The following is a 14,320-nucleotide window of genomic DNA, read 5'->3' as shown; positions in this document are numbered from 1 at the left end:
TGGAAGTCATCTTACAGCCTGAAGCTGCTACAGATTAGTCACAAGCTCACATACCAGAGAGTGAAAGAGGAAATGGTGAACCTATTAAGTCTGGGGGCAGTACATAGACTTGAGAACTGCTGCTCCCACCCTCCTGCCCCTCCTAGTAAAATTAGGCAATTTTCCAAATCATTAGAATTCTCTTGCAGACTAGAAGAAATATGGTCCTAATTCAAAGGGATAAATTGGGTATTAATACCCCTGAAACTAGCAAGCATGTTCCCATAGATTTTGAAAAGATTAATCAAGATTTGAAATGAGGAAACTGCAACAGCCCATGTGACAAAACACCAGTGACTGTAGGTTTGAGACTTTCAGTTTCCAGGCAGGACGTCTGCCACATCGGGGCTGCACAAACTTCTGCTTCAAGGGTGTAGGAACACACAGATGTGTTCCACTCTGAAGCCCTCTGAGTTCACTCCAGCCCTCAGCAATATGGCTTGGAAGGAATCTTCCCTTGCAGCACCTGTGCAGAGAAGCCACCAGCATGCAGCATTTGGTCTGGTGTTTTTCATGTGAAGATGGTCTGCCCCTGCTCTCTCAAGACCCAGGCAGCCTCCCATCCCACCTTCAATCCCCAGCTCCCACGTACCCGCATCTGGGACTGCACACTGAATGATGCCAAATGAAGGCTCTAATGAACAATTTATTTGTGTAAACACAAGAAATGCTGCAAAAGAGACTACATCCCAGGGCAGACCTCCAAAGCCACCATCCTGACAGTAACATTGCCACTGTAGCAGCATCCCCAGAACTGCTAATTGCGAGCAGCCAGGCCAGACGGACCCTGCTCACTGTGCAGCTGCTGTCTGTGCTGCTCAGGCAGCCAGGCTCAGCAGAAAGACTGCCTGAAGATGCTCCTCTCATTCCTTGTTTGCTGCTGCTTTAACACACTCTAGGTGAGGTGGTACCTGCACAACCAAAAACATGCCCGTGACCCAAACTGGGGTACTGACCTAATTCAAGAACAAAACCAAAATAAAGAAAAACAATAAAGAAAATCTGTCTCAGTTCCACAGTATAGTTGTACTACATCCCCTCCACAGGACAGCGAGTACTCAGTATTGCCACACTTCCAGGGAAAAAAACAGGTAGCAAATTGCACTACTGTTGCCAAACATTGAAACCCTATGTAAAACCTAATGTAGTAACTTAGAAACAAATTATCTAATGCTTGTTGAAGGTCAGGGACAGCCCTCGTTTTGGGCCATGGCACAGACAAACACCACAAGCTAAAAGTAAAACATGACTTTTCCCCAAAACCTCAACTCTCAGCTGAGACTACAGCAGTATAGGGAAAACCACTTTGCAGAAACATGGGTTTTTTTCAAATAATTCCACCTGAAGGTCCTAACTATTCACCCAAATATTTGTGGATGTTCTAATATGTAAGGTATAGTTAATTTTATCAGAGAAAGACCAAGAAGAACATCCAGCAATTTCATAAAATAATCTGAAATCATCACTTCAAGAATATTATTAATTATTTTTAAGAAAGACAGTTCAAGGAACACTGGCAAAGAAAATTAATTTAGTAACATGAAGCATTACAGGTTACTATTTCTAGTACACCAGGAAGAACTGGAACGTTTAATTTTTCGTGTTTTGGTTTTTTCCTAAATAAGGGTATGTGAGAAAAATAGTTTTTCCAGAACACAGCACTAAATGTCTATATCACTTCAAACATCAGATTAATATCAATGGGTGCCTCTATTCTTCACATAAAGCAACAGTGATTTATCAAAATATAAGAGGTTTAATTTACACAGGAATATTTTGCTTACCCTACCCACAGTTTTCAGTTTGATTTGACAGTAGAGACAGCAATTGTGTTCTAGCATTTCAAGTGTGGCAGGTGTTGAAGTCCAGGTAATGATCACCATTAAGTCTCCAAGACAGCTTCAGGAAAGTATAACCATTTTCTATTAGTATATGCAAAATTGGTATCAGTTTCCTAAATTCAATTTGCAGTTGTACTTTTCCTACTCTAGATTTACATCTATATAACCAGAATTAAATTTCACCTAAGCTGGTCTATTTAAAGAAACATTTTATGCATTAAAGCCTTTGATTTTAATAGTGCTGCAAAGTTAGAGGTAATCTCAAATGACATTAGTGTCCTTTCCTTTCAGCAGGAATCAATATATCACCTGAATATTTATTAGGAAGAGGCTTCAGAGGTGTACCTGAGGCCTTAGAGGTATTGCAACTGAACATCATTATTTACCATAATTAAATAGAAAGACTTGGTCAATCCAGCATTGATTCATGAGCACAGAGGGTCTAATCCCAGTCTGTCGTGGGTTTCTCAGATAACTTTAGCCTAGCTGTTTCTTACCTCTTTGCCCTTATGTTCTAACACACAGAATGAGCACAGCAGTACAAACTGGCAAAATGCTTTGATAAATCCAGTGGGGAAAATCACTGCTACTTCAGCAAGCAATGTCTGTCTGCAAGGGACACAGCACTACAAGAGATAGACAGGAAAGGGAATGATTCCTCCTTCACTTCTGAAGATGCACAGTTAAATGTTACGTTAATAACAGATAACATAATGAAATGTTAAACCAGTCTGGATGAAATATACCCAACTAACTACAACATATGTAAGTCAATTAAGCAAAGCAAAACTTCTGTCAGTGATCACAGATCCTACACACTCCACCTCAATATAAACTCACAGTACAAATATTACAGCCACAGGACATCACCTCAGCTGCATCATATGCCCCACTTGGGCTTCATGGGAAACGAAGCAGCAATGCTTCTGAACGTTCCTTTCAAAGTCAGATTGCAAGTTTACCCAGGAATGACCTACAGAGAAGTCATAAAATAGCATTAAAGTTAATATACAATTCCTAAAGGCAAAAAACAGAAAAAAGAAATTACCATACCAAGAAATGAAGAGCCCTGTGGAGATTATTGCCAGTATTCCTGTAACCTTGCTCCCCCTTAAAAATCACAAACCATACACATTACACTAACTGTGACATACTGACATGTGCTTTTAGACTTTAAGGATAGACACAGTCCACTTATGAATTTTTGCATTATTACAGAAATAACTAATCAGAATACCCATGTTTTCCAAGGGTTTAAACACAATTCTACCACCACCAATACAACATAGCCACTTAATCAGAAAGGAGCTTTGGACAGCTGCCAGTTTCATAACTGAGCTAGTAGTTGGTTATAAATCTGATATCTCAAAGCAACTCTGAATTACTGAGCAAAGCAGATAACCTCTTTCTCAAGAAAACCTTCCATGCCACATTCCCCAAGAAATCATCAGGAAAGCAATAACGGCATCCTCATACAATCACTTTTGTGAGCTGGAGTGCACAAAGGCGTGATCATATGTATTATCCATGTAAGAAAAATGTTACAGCTTAGGCAGGTAGTCAGCCCTGTCATTTATACAATTAGCACTATCACAAAGGCTTGCAGAGTGACTTATCAGCTGAAACAAAGCCTACAGAAAAAACTTAGTTACATCATCTCCTTAGGGGAGTAAAAAATAAATAAAATTATATGTTCACAACACAATGTAGTATTTCACTACAAGAAAACCAGTATCTTATTTCTCTGAACTAGGGAAAACATTTACCATAATCTTTATTACAGTTTGAAATTAGTTTCCTTTTACAAAAGCAAAGGTGGTACCACAACAATAAGTCTACCTGAGAAGACAGTTTGTATTTCTGTTTTGTTCTGTCAAATAAAATGACAGAAGAAATGCAGCAGAAAGTACCTTTGAAAATACATGAGATCAAGTCAGTACATATACAAGTAAAAGAACAAACTTAGAGAAGACCTGACCCCAGTTAAAAAGAGGTTGGTGTGAAGGCTCAGCAGTTCAAGGACAGAGCAGCTCCCCATTTTCACCAGGACAACTTGGATTGCAAATACTGAGAGTACACAGACATCTTCACAAAACAGGGCACAACTCCGATGATGCCATTCACACTCACCAAAGGGATACAACAGTGAAGGTTAAGGCTCTGAATTTCTGCCACATTGGGGATTGGGTGACAGGGAGGAGAATCTGGCCAGAAAGATGTGATGACTGTAGCAGAAAAGCCTGTACTTTCAACAAACTGCATTACAAAGTTCCCATGCTCAGAACCCATTTACCTATGGTATAAATAGGGCCATAATACAGGAGTGCTCCATAGTATTAAACAAATTAAAGCATATCCAAATCTACAATACCCAGCAGGACAGAAAACCACTGTGTGCTTGCCCCCCACCCTGCCTAACATAGCCTTGTGCTGCTTAGCTCTCTCAGCATAGATGAACAAAGTAAGATCCATAGAGACTAAAAGGGCTATATCTTAAAAGGTTGCATGAAGTCACAGCTAAGAAGCAAGAGATGGAAAACAATTCTGTTCAAGCTTGACATCGATCTCCCACATTCCCCAAGAACAATTTAAGTAACCCAAGGTGGAGTCCCTTTAGGTTGGAGCGTGACATGTAGAAAGTCTTGTGTGCAGTGCTCCTCTAGTTGTGTGTGAGAAAAACAAGTCACATAAAACAGCAAAGATCATAAACTCCTCTTCTGAGCATATGCTTCACATATCTACTTAAGGTTTACAAGATCTACAGCAGACCAGATTCCTGCACAGCACTGTAAGAAAGCTAGAGGAGCAATGCTCTTTGCCTGTGTAGGCTAGCAGAGTCCTACTCAAGCTGCTCCCAGAATTGTCTGCCTCCCAGGTTTTGAATTAATTAGAGCAGGACATGCTGCCACAAAACAAATCCTTCAAAAAGTTAAAAGCAAAAAGGAGTGAATCATTGCTGATTCTGCTATTTTCTTTTCTTTTTAATCTCTTTGAAAAGTTTCTCAATTGTTACAGCCCTAAAAGAATGAAGACAGTATCATCAAGCATTTTTCCATCTGCAAGTCAAAACATGTAATGCCCAAACACACACAGCACAGCCCAGTGACTAAAGCACTACCTGTGATCAAAGCATCCTGGCTCCCACTGGTGTGTCAGGCACTGCCTTGCCCAGTGAGGCTGTGCCAGTCCCGTCACCTCTCCGTGCTGTTTCACACCTATCAACCGTGTTTATTGACTTTTCTCTCCCTTGAACTCAACTCTACAGCTGCCTCTGCCCTTGACTTCCAAGTTTCTGCTTCTGTATGCTGCTGTAACCGTGCTGGTCTCAAGTGGCTTTAGAACAGCAGCATATCAGTTCAGCTTGCATATTTAGATAACCAATTTATAGCTGTGTAATTCAAAGTAATTAATCTCTTTGCTTATGATTGTTTAACACAATAAAAGCAAAATAAAGTCTTACTTACAAGACCAAAAGATACATACTATGCAGGAAGGGCGGGCATTCACTGATTCAGTGGTTTTTGTACCAGTCTGTTAGAAGGACTTACTTTTCCTTGAAATACTGTATTCTGATTTTACTTGAAATCAATTTCCAACTGAATAAACTAGAGCTAAGTCCCAGTGGATACAATTTGTACAGGTCAAATCCACGTATATTCATCTCTTAGGCTGTATCAGCTGTTTTGCAATCAAGGCAAGGCCTAAATCGCTGAAAAGCAGCACAAGGTTTGCCTGCATGCCAAATCACTGAACCAAGAAAAGCTATATGCAGACAAGTTCCCATGGGTCATACAGCGGGCTTATGGAATCAGTTCATAGGGAGTGCAAACCAACACTCTGCATTCTCTGACTGCTCCCTGGACAGCACTTTTCCCACATTCTACACCTAGAAGATATCTTGCACGACAAAAACTTAATGTGCCAATTGCCTAATACAGCGTTTCTACTGACAAACTTCACTCTCCTGTACAGATTAGATCTGGAATTTCCCTTAAATATAAAGTAATAAAAAAATATGCCAACAGCAGGATCTGCACCAAAACAAAGCTAAGTGAACTGGAGTCTGCTGTATTATTTTCGTGGTGGTCCCCACTGAGGAAGAGATCAACACCAAGGTAAGGTTTCTCCTTCCACACAAAAGCAGGCATATGACAGCATCACCACGGCAGCCTGGTCCCGGCCCTCGCCTCCCCGCCGCCTGCTTGGGTTTCTCGCGGTGGGGACAGCCCCAACCCGGGGAGGGGCAACCCCGGTCCGGCTCCTGGCCCTACAGCAGCCCCAAAGCGGCCCATCTACCGCATCCCGAGACGGAACGAGACGGGAAGAGAAAGAAAAGCGTTTACCCGCCTCCATCGCACATCCCCCTTCACAGGAGCGGGGGTCGGGGTAGAAAGGCCTTTACTTTTTTTCCATCCCTTCCCTCTCCTGGGGCTGCAGGCCGGGCGCCTCGGAGCTGTCATTCTGGGGAAGGGTGCAGCCGCCCTGCCGGAGCCAGGCCGAAGCCTGGGAAGCCGCCGGTCGCCCCACAGCAGCCCCGGGCCCGTCAACCTGCCGCCCCCGGACTCCAAACCGGCCCTGCTCCCACCGCTCCGCGCTGCCTTCGCCCCTCCAGCCGCCACGGCCGTGCTCGGGCCCAGGCCGCCCACCTGCCTCCGCCCCCGCCTCACCTCCTTCAGCTGCTCCATCTCGGTGCGGATGGTTTCGTACTCCAGCTCCAGCTCCTCATACTGCTGCTTCAGCTGCTGCTTCTCCTCCAGCACTGCCAGCCCGTACTCCGCCGCCTGGATCTTCTCCCGGGTGGTCTCGCCCAGCTCCTGGAAGAGACGCTTGATCTCGCTCCGCAGCCACTCGGGTTCCGACTCCATCACCAGCCGGGCGTACTCCTCCTCCTCCATGGCCAGCGACATGTCGGCGGAGGGGCCGCCGGCCGCCGAGGCGGATGGGCGAAGAAGAGAACGCCGCAGCCCGTCTGCCACTCCTAACAGCGGCGCGGCCCGCAGGCGGCCACGACAGGGCCTGCTCGGGCCGCCATCGACGGGCCAGGCGCGCTGCTCCCACCGCGGATCCTCCCAGGATCCCGCCCGCCGCCGCCGCCGCACTCGCCGTAAGCACCGAGCGCAGTGAAATCATTCAAAAGGCACGGCCGGGCCGGCGCCCCGCGGGACGCTGGGAGCGGGAGTCCTCGGCGCTATTCGCCCCGCCCGCAGAACAGCTCGTTGGACTACAACTCCCGGCAAGCACCGCGACGAGCGAGGGTGGTGGCGGACGGGGAGGAGAACGCCCCCTGGCGGGAGGCGCGGGTAGCGCGGCGGCGAGAGCGCGCCGCCCGGCGGTGCCTCGGGGCGGCCTGGCCGGACAGCGAGCCCACCCGGGACGCCCCCAGTGACCCCCGACACAAATTCGGGCACAGGCCCCGGGACCACGGGCACATACCCCGTGCACACAGCCCGTGTACGCACCCTGGCGGCCCGGACCACGCTCAGGAGAGCTTTCGGGGCGGGATCGGCTGGGTATGAAAGATGGGGCCCGTGCAGCAGAGCGTGTGGGAGGAGAGACGTTCCGGTGCGGCGGGCGGTGCCACAGCAGCACGGAGGGGACCGAGGGACGCAGAAGAAAGCTGGCAACAGTTCCACGCCATACCGAGAGCTGCCAGCACACTATTCCTGGTGTTCTGCATCTAGAGGTGGGCTTCCTGCTACGAAGTGTTCCCCGCCCACCGACAGAGACCTAACCGTGTCCCCTGAGTCATCCTGAGGATAACCACGGCCACGGGACAAGGTGTTCCCCTGTGGCTGAGCTACCTGTAGAAAGGAGAATAGATCGCATCAGGGCCCAGTGCCGTGACCAGCCGTGGGACAGTGGCACTTGGGTAGCTGCACTGTGCGGCCTGAAGAGGATTTGCCAGCTTGTGAAGAAAACGCCATCGGCCTCTGCCCCATTGGGCACGTTTGGTGGCAAAGGCACAGAGATCGGGGCACGCATTGGGGCACCAATAGATAGAACTAATTTCTAAAGCATAGTGAAGACTGAACAGAGACAAACCTCTGCTAGCTGGGCCATTGCAATTCCTAAGCAGCCCCATAAAGGTGGGGGCTGTGTGCCACTGTGGGGTGGGGAGATGCTTCACTCCCATTGTCAGGAGAGCCCTGTGGCTTCACCGTCCCTTCATTCCAAGCAAGTGCAGCCTGGACTTTCTTCTAGTGTCAAAAACAATCCATAATGAATGGGTGAGCAAATAGCAAGCATAATAAAAACAATTATGTGCTTGAGAGCTACACAAGGTCTCAAACATAAAGCAACGTATTTGCTCACAGCTGCAGGGTTTTTTCAAGCTGCTTTGAACTTCTGCCTGTGAACATATCCCTTATTCCTATAATAAGCTGTGTCATGGCTGAACGTGCCTGTTACTCATGCTGCTGCCTTGGTCAATTTTTCTTCAGGGCCCTGGCACTGCCTGGAGTTCCCTGTGCATCAAGTGCAGGTATGTGTTTGTCCCGTGAGCACTGACAAACAGTGTGACACTCAAACAGTCACCCAGACCTTACAAGTAGCAAATCAATGTCCTCAGCCTAGAGGGTGCATGTGAAATTCCTTTAGTTTTTTATTTTCAGAATTCTCAGTAGAAGGCATTTTCACTCTTGTGTGCCTCTGTACCATCATGACTGTCACAGAATGTTTTTAAGGGGTTTAAACATTCTGACTCTTTTATAAAAATAAGTGAGGAAAAGAACAGTATTATCTCTCCTCCACACTCTGTTTTTCACTATTAGGATTTATGTTTTTCTTTTGTCTGCCCAAGTAGGTAATATTACTAGTCCCACCCATTCACAACTGATTCATCATTAAGATATTTTTAATAATAAATACTAGCTTTTTTTCTTTCACCTCATACTTTCTGAGCCTTCATTCCAGTTTTTCTCTGCAACTCTGGGCTCAAGCACATTAACTACCTTTGGTGCTCCTCCCTCTCATAAACTGAAACCTGCATGTAATGACTTGCTCTCAGGACACAGACCTTCAGTACACGTCCTGAATATTTCTGGGATTACAAGTGAATTGTGACATATGACTAGTTTGGAGGGTTAACAGAGATGAGCTGATCAACTCAGCACCAGGGACTTCACTGGGTAATTTGTTTTCTAGGTCATATCTAGAACTATCACTCGTTTCTAGGTTTCAAACTTCGTTATATTATAAACTGCCCAAGATGCAAAGGCAGAAATTGTAAATATTGCAATAGCTAATTCAAAAGCATTCCTGCTCAGTTTCAGAAAACTGGAGTCACTTGTCAAAGTTAAGGTTCCCATCATCCTTCAAGGTAATAATGCAGGATAATAAAAGCTTGTATAATGAGGAGTACAGCCTGGCCAGTGCCCATCACCTGCTCCTGAGCACAGCAAGAGACCACTGCTCATTTCCCCAGGTCACTGTCCCCAAACTCCATCAATGCATAGGCTTCGCTGCCACCCCACTGATTCAAGGTATCATGGCTAAGTGTATTTTGGTGATACAGACTTACACAGCAGCTGGAGATTGTTGCTCTTCTTTTTCCTGTTGAGATTTTAAAGCTATCCACTGAGAACAAAGTGGTAGAATTATACAGGAACCATGTTGAATGCTACAATAAATTCGGGTAGTGTTTCTTCTCATGGAAATTAACCCACAGAAAAAAAAAATTCCCTAGTGGAAAAGTCACACCAAAGGCAAAGTCCTGCAATGCCAGTTTTATTTAGCCTGAGTCCAAATCCCAAAACAGGAAGGCAAAATATCCAGTGCTGCAAAACATTCAGGTACCTGAATGTGTAAACCAACCTAATGTGTGCTTAAAATTTGGGTCACTGCAGACAGGAAACTCCTTCTAGATGTCTTTCTTTTCATACATTACTTTGGATAAGGTCAAGTGTACCACAATTAGCGTGGTACAGCATATCATAATTTCTATCTCCTTTTATCTACTGCATTTTTTGTACAGCTCAGCTATAGCAAATACCAGAACAAGAAAGTTTTAAAACTGGCCCTGGAACAGCCATAAGAAACCCTAGCAAGCTGTTCCAAATTTCTCCTCTTATTTTCTACTAAAAAATTAAAACCCCAAAACTTTAGGCAGGAGACCCCTTTGGGACTGCTTAGATATTTGGTAAAGGTATGGTAATGACCCTAGGTGAAAATGAACTTAAAATCCTCTAGATTGTTCATTCATAACATTCAGTATATGTGGCCTATGTCAGAGCAAATATACCAAATTATTTTTTCAAAGTATTAAAAGTCATTCTGGAGGAAAAAAAAATAACTGCATGATTGCCTTGGAAATACCCAAAGTGGGTTTTAGGAGAAGAAAAGTATTTTCCTTCTCTTTTACACAACAAGTGAATTCCAGAGAAATAGTCTGTCAGCACAAATATACTTAATGAAGATTGCTATAATAACTTGAATGCTCTTTCCCTGTTTATCACAGCTATGAGGATTCAAATTTAACATACTATTGTTCAGTACAGTATGTATTTCTCCTTGGTTGAAGTCTTTATACGCAGATTGTCAAATTTTTAAAAACCTCAAAACACAAAATAATCCCCAAAATAAAGATCCAGCCCTCCAAAAAACAAATAGTGTGAAGGAAACCTGATCCCAGTACTGAAAGGGAGCTGATATCTCCATCCTCAGGCTACCATCACACAGAGTCTGACTGTTGACTTAATTAAGGTGACCTCTGTCACCTGCAACAAAATTTCCAAGCAAAGAGCTGAATCAGCCGATGAATTAGCACAAATGCTCAGATCACTGTGGCTGGCAGGAGAGGGAGAAAGGAAAAGGAGAGTGAGATATCTTCAGATTTCAGCTTTACTCTGGTATTCAAGTCCATCTATGTTGCCCTCAAAATTACATTTGCTAGAGCAGCTACTGCCTTCAATTTTGCTCACTGCCAGTTGAAATGCTGCCCTTCCCTTCACAGACAGCCATTGCTCTTGCCAGCAGCGTGGGAAAGATAGGCAAAGGAAAGGCAACTTCCAGGTGCCAAACTGTCACCTCCAGTGGCAAGAAACCTTGGTCCCAGGCTTCCATGGCAGAACTGCTGTCCTCCATCCCTGAGTTGTTTCACGTGATGCTGCTTTTAGGTCTGGGGAAAAAAAAGCCTTTAAAACATCAGACACAACCCACTTGAACAAGCACAGATTCACAGGAACTGCAGTCCCAGTATAGACCATTGTGAGTGGATAGCAAAAGTGAAGCTAAAATAAGCTATAGTCAGGAAAACATTCCAAGAGGGCTGTGTGGACCACGGGGCTGGGTCTGTGCTGGTGGAAGGTGATGTGGTGTATGGCGCTGAGTGATTCTAGCTTCCAAGTAAAATAAGTGTGCTACTGGTTCAGACACATGGGCTGAACAGAAAAAAACCCAAAACATTACAAAACAAAACAGTACAATACAATACAATACAATACAAATAAAACCACCAGAAGAAGGGCTAAACTGAGGTAAATAGTAGTGGCAAAGGATTAACAGAATCCACATGGATCCCTGGTCCTTCTTTCTCTGGTATGTGTGATGATTGTCTGGTAAGTTGCTGTGGCCTTGAACCACAAGTTCAGACTAAGAACTTCTTATTTTACCTTCAGGAAAGCCCAAGAAGGCAATTAGAGAAATTAGGGATCAAGCTGGAATAATTTGCTGGATGGTTTTACCATGTTTACCCCAATTTCTATACTGGAGGGAGAAATAGGAAGAGTGTCTATTTAGTCTCTCTCTTCAAGAAAGAAATTATCTCTTGCCCAATTTTGAGATGATTATTAAAATTTGAAGCATGTTTACAAAAGTAAAAATATAGAACAAGTAATTTTGCAGCATGTTTGAAGCAGATCCTGAGTCCTTTCCCAGTCACTCAGTCCTGGGATCATGCTGCAGGCAGCTCATGTGAGCAGCAAGCAGCAGCCCTGCAGCTCTTAGAGAGATTTCTAGAGGACAAGAAATAACAAAATAGACAAGGCAATAAAGAGATGTGTAATTGGCCAAGGAAGGATGCACTTCCAAAATTCAGGCCAGAATTAACTAAGTTCAGATTATTTGTAGGAAACAAATGACAGAGAGATGGCTCTCCCTCCTTATCTAAATATGTTTGCTCCAAACAGGAAGTATCTTGGAAAGAAAAATTAAGGTTTCTCTGTCATAAATTATGGATGCAAATGCACTTTCCACTCTGCTGAACTGCTGTGGAAAGTGTGGAAGGGAAGGTGGTAATTTTTGCAGACCAGTAAAAAGGTAAGCATTGCTGAAAAAGGCGATGGAGAAATTGCCTAAGACAGAAAAGCTTAACAAGCAGGTCTGGAGGAACTGGCATCAGGTGAAAAGCTTAACACCTTGCTGGCACAGATGCATGTGGTGTCTCTCTCATATGAAGAGTAGTGGGGGAGTTACATCCTTCCAAGTGCTCTGAAAAACCATGTCAGGTTATTTGACCAGAGCATGCAAAATGAGGATTAACCCCTCTGCTTTAGCTCCTTCTCTCTAAAATGGGGCTCCAAATACCCCCTCTGTCCACAGGGCTGAAAAAAAGATGCTGTGAAACCTGTGCTGTGTGCCATAACAAGAAGGATTTGGTAATTTTTAACAGTTATCAGGTATGCAGGAGGTAAGACTTGAGTTGCCCACTACAAGTGAAAAGAAAAAAAACACTTAGACACAATTGCTCTTTGCTGCTTGGCTTGGTTGAGCTGAAGGAAGTCCTGAGAAAACGTTTTTTCCAAGGTTACCAAAGCTGCCAGTCTGTCTGCATTGTAACTTCCACTGGAAGATTGAGAGAGGGATGTGGAATGCAGTCCTGGGATCAGGAGGTTTTTAATGGCTAATGCATTTTCTGCAGATGTACAAAGTGTCATCTGACATATGTACACTTCACATGGATCTTATTTCCCAGAAATTGAAGTGTAACTGATAGGTTTCTGTGCCTCTTGGAAAGTGTGTGCCTTGATTAGAAAGTATTGGGGCCTTCAATGCCTTTAAGGGGGAATAGAAAACTTGCATCTTGGCAGAGATATTACGGTTGTGGGGTTAATTCGGCATCAAGAACTTAGGCAGGAAAGCGTTTTCTGGGGATTAGTGACCATCTGGGAGAAACCAATGGCCTAAGAAACCCTGATTATTAGTGTACAGACCTTGCTCTTACTCAAGGTCATTAGTAGGGCTGTAGGGTGTGGCTGGATCAGAATCCAAATATCTGTTAAAAGGTAGCCACTGACTCCTGAGGAGTCTGTGCCTGGTTTGCAGCCAGCTGCAAATTAACTGGTACTGGTGAAAAGGTTTTGAAAGCATTCAGAGACCATGTTTGAATGAGGGATAAAAGGTTTACTGATCATGTAAGCTTTAATCTTTTCAGTTTATATTAGCCATCAACGAATTAATTTTACAATATAGGCTTTACCCTGGAGCTCATTAGAAGCAGTTTTGCTGGTGTCAGTCCCCAAAGACGGTAGTACCTTGGTGTCCCAGATCTCTGCCTGGCATACCCTCTAGCAAAAGATGTTTCTCAAAAGAAGCAGAAATTGCAGGATAACCCACCCAAACAGGGAGATTTTATTGCATTGGTAAGAGATTTGAAAGTTTAAATTTTCAGTAGTTTTACAGACACACTTTGTGTACATACACATAGGTATGTGCCTTCATGTGGCAGAAAGAGGGAAACAATGTGATGACAATGAGGTCCACAGAGCTCCAGTCATTCTGGACCAAACCTCTTGGATTATTTCACTGTGTGTCTCTGGCTCCCCCAGACAGGTGATGCAGCACGGCTTTGGGTTTTTAAACAAACATCTTCCCGGTTTTTTTGCCTTTATCTTGAAATCCGGAGCTGAGGCGGAAAACGCCTTGGGCTCATCCTCGGCTCTTCAGTGCTGGGGAAGACTGAGGGCTGGACCCGGGGACGTGCGGAATAGGGCGGGAAGCGCAGGCCCGGGTTTGGGCAGGGCCGAGGGCAGGGCCAGGGGTCCGGGTCAGCCCCAGCGCCCCAGCGGGGCCGCCCCAAGCCCGCCCGGTGACCGGTGACGTGAGAGAAGCACGGATGGCATTGGCGAGCGGGCCGTGGCACAGCCAATGGAGGCGTGGGGCGGGCGGGGCAGCGGCACCGGGATCTACCGGGAGCCAGGTGACGTCAGGTGCAGCACGGGTCACCATTGGCAGCGGGCCCCGGGCACGGCCCCGGGCACCGGGAGCAGCTGCCCTGCGGCAGCACATGAAGGTCCGCACCCGCAGAGATCCACCTGCAGCCTGCGGAGCAGCCCAGCGCCGTAGAACACAGAGACTGTGACCCTATGGAGACACTGCGCTGGAGCAGATTCCTGGCAGAACCTGAGACCCTGAGGGGAAGCCACGCTGGAGCAGCGTTCCTGAACCCATAGAAAGGACTCATGCTGGAGCAGTTTGTGAAGAACTGCAGCCCATGGACAGGACCC

At 45.4% G+C, this 14,320-nt stretch overlaps 1 protein-coding gene across 2 annotated transcripts in view; it reads right to left on the bottom strand.

Annotated features, from left to right (window-relative positions):
- Nucleotides 1-6,958, bottom strand: part of BICD2 (BICD cargo adaptor 2) — a 50,492-nt gene extending 43,534 nt beyond the window's left edge. For both annotated transcript variants that reach the window (XM_014261358.2, XM_005532788.3), the window contains exon 1: nucleotides 6,548-6,958. In XM_014261358.2, coding sequence (XP_014116833.1) covers nucleotides 6,548-6,787 — 240 coding nt within the window. In that variant the 5' untranslated portion in view covers nucleotides 6,788-6,958. The remainder of the gene's footprint in view (nucleotides 1-6,547) is intronic.
- Between the last annotated feature and the right edge of the window lie 7,362 nt (nucleotides 6,959-14,320).

This window comes from Pseudopodoces humilis, chromosome 13 (genome assembly GCF_049639895.1).
Source record: "Pseudopodoces humilis isolate 2021_Gansu_Grassland_sample_001 chromosome 13, ASM4963989v1, whole genome shotgun sequence".
Taxonomy (NCBI): domain Eukaryota; kingdom Metazoa; phylum Chordata; class Aves; order Passeriformes; family Paridae; genus Pseudopodoces; species Pseudopodoces humilis.
This window is presented reverse-complemented; position numbering and strand designations above follow the sequence as displayed.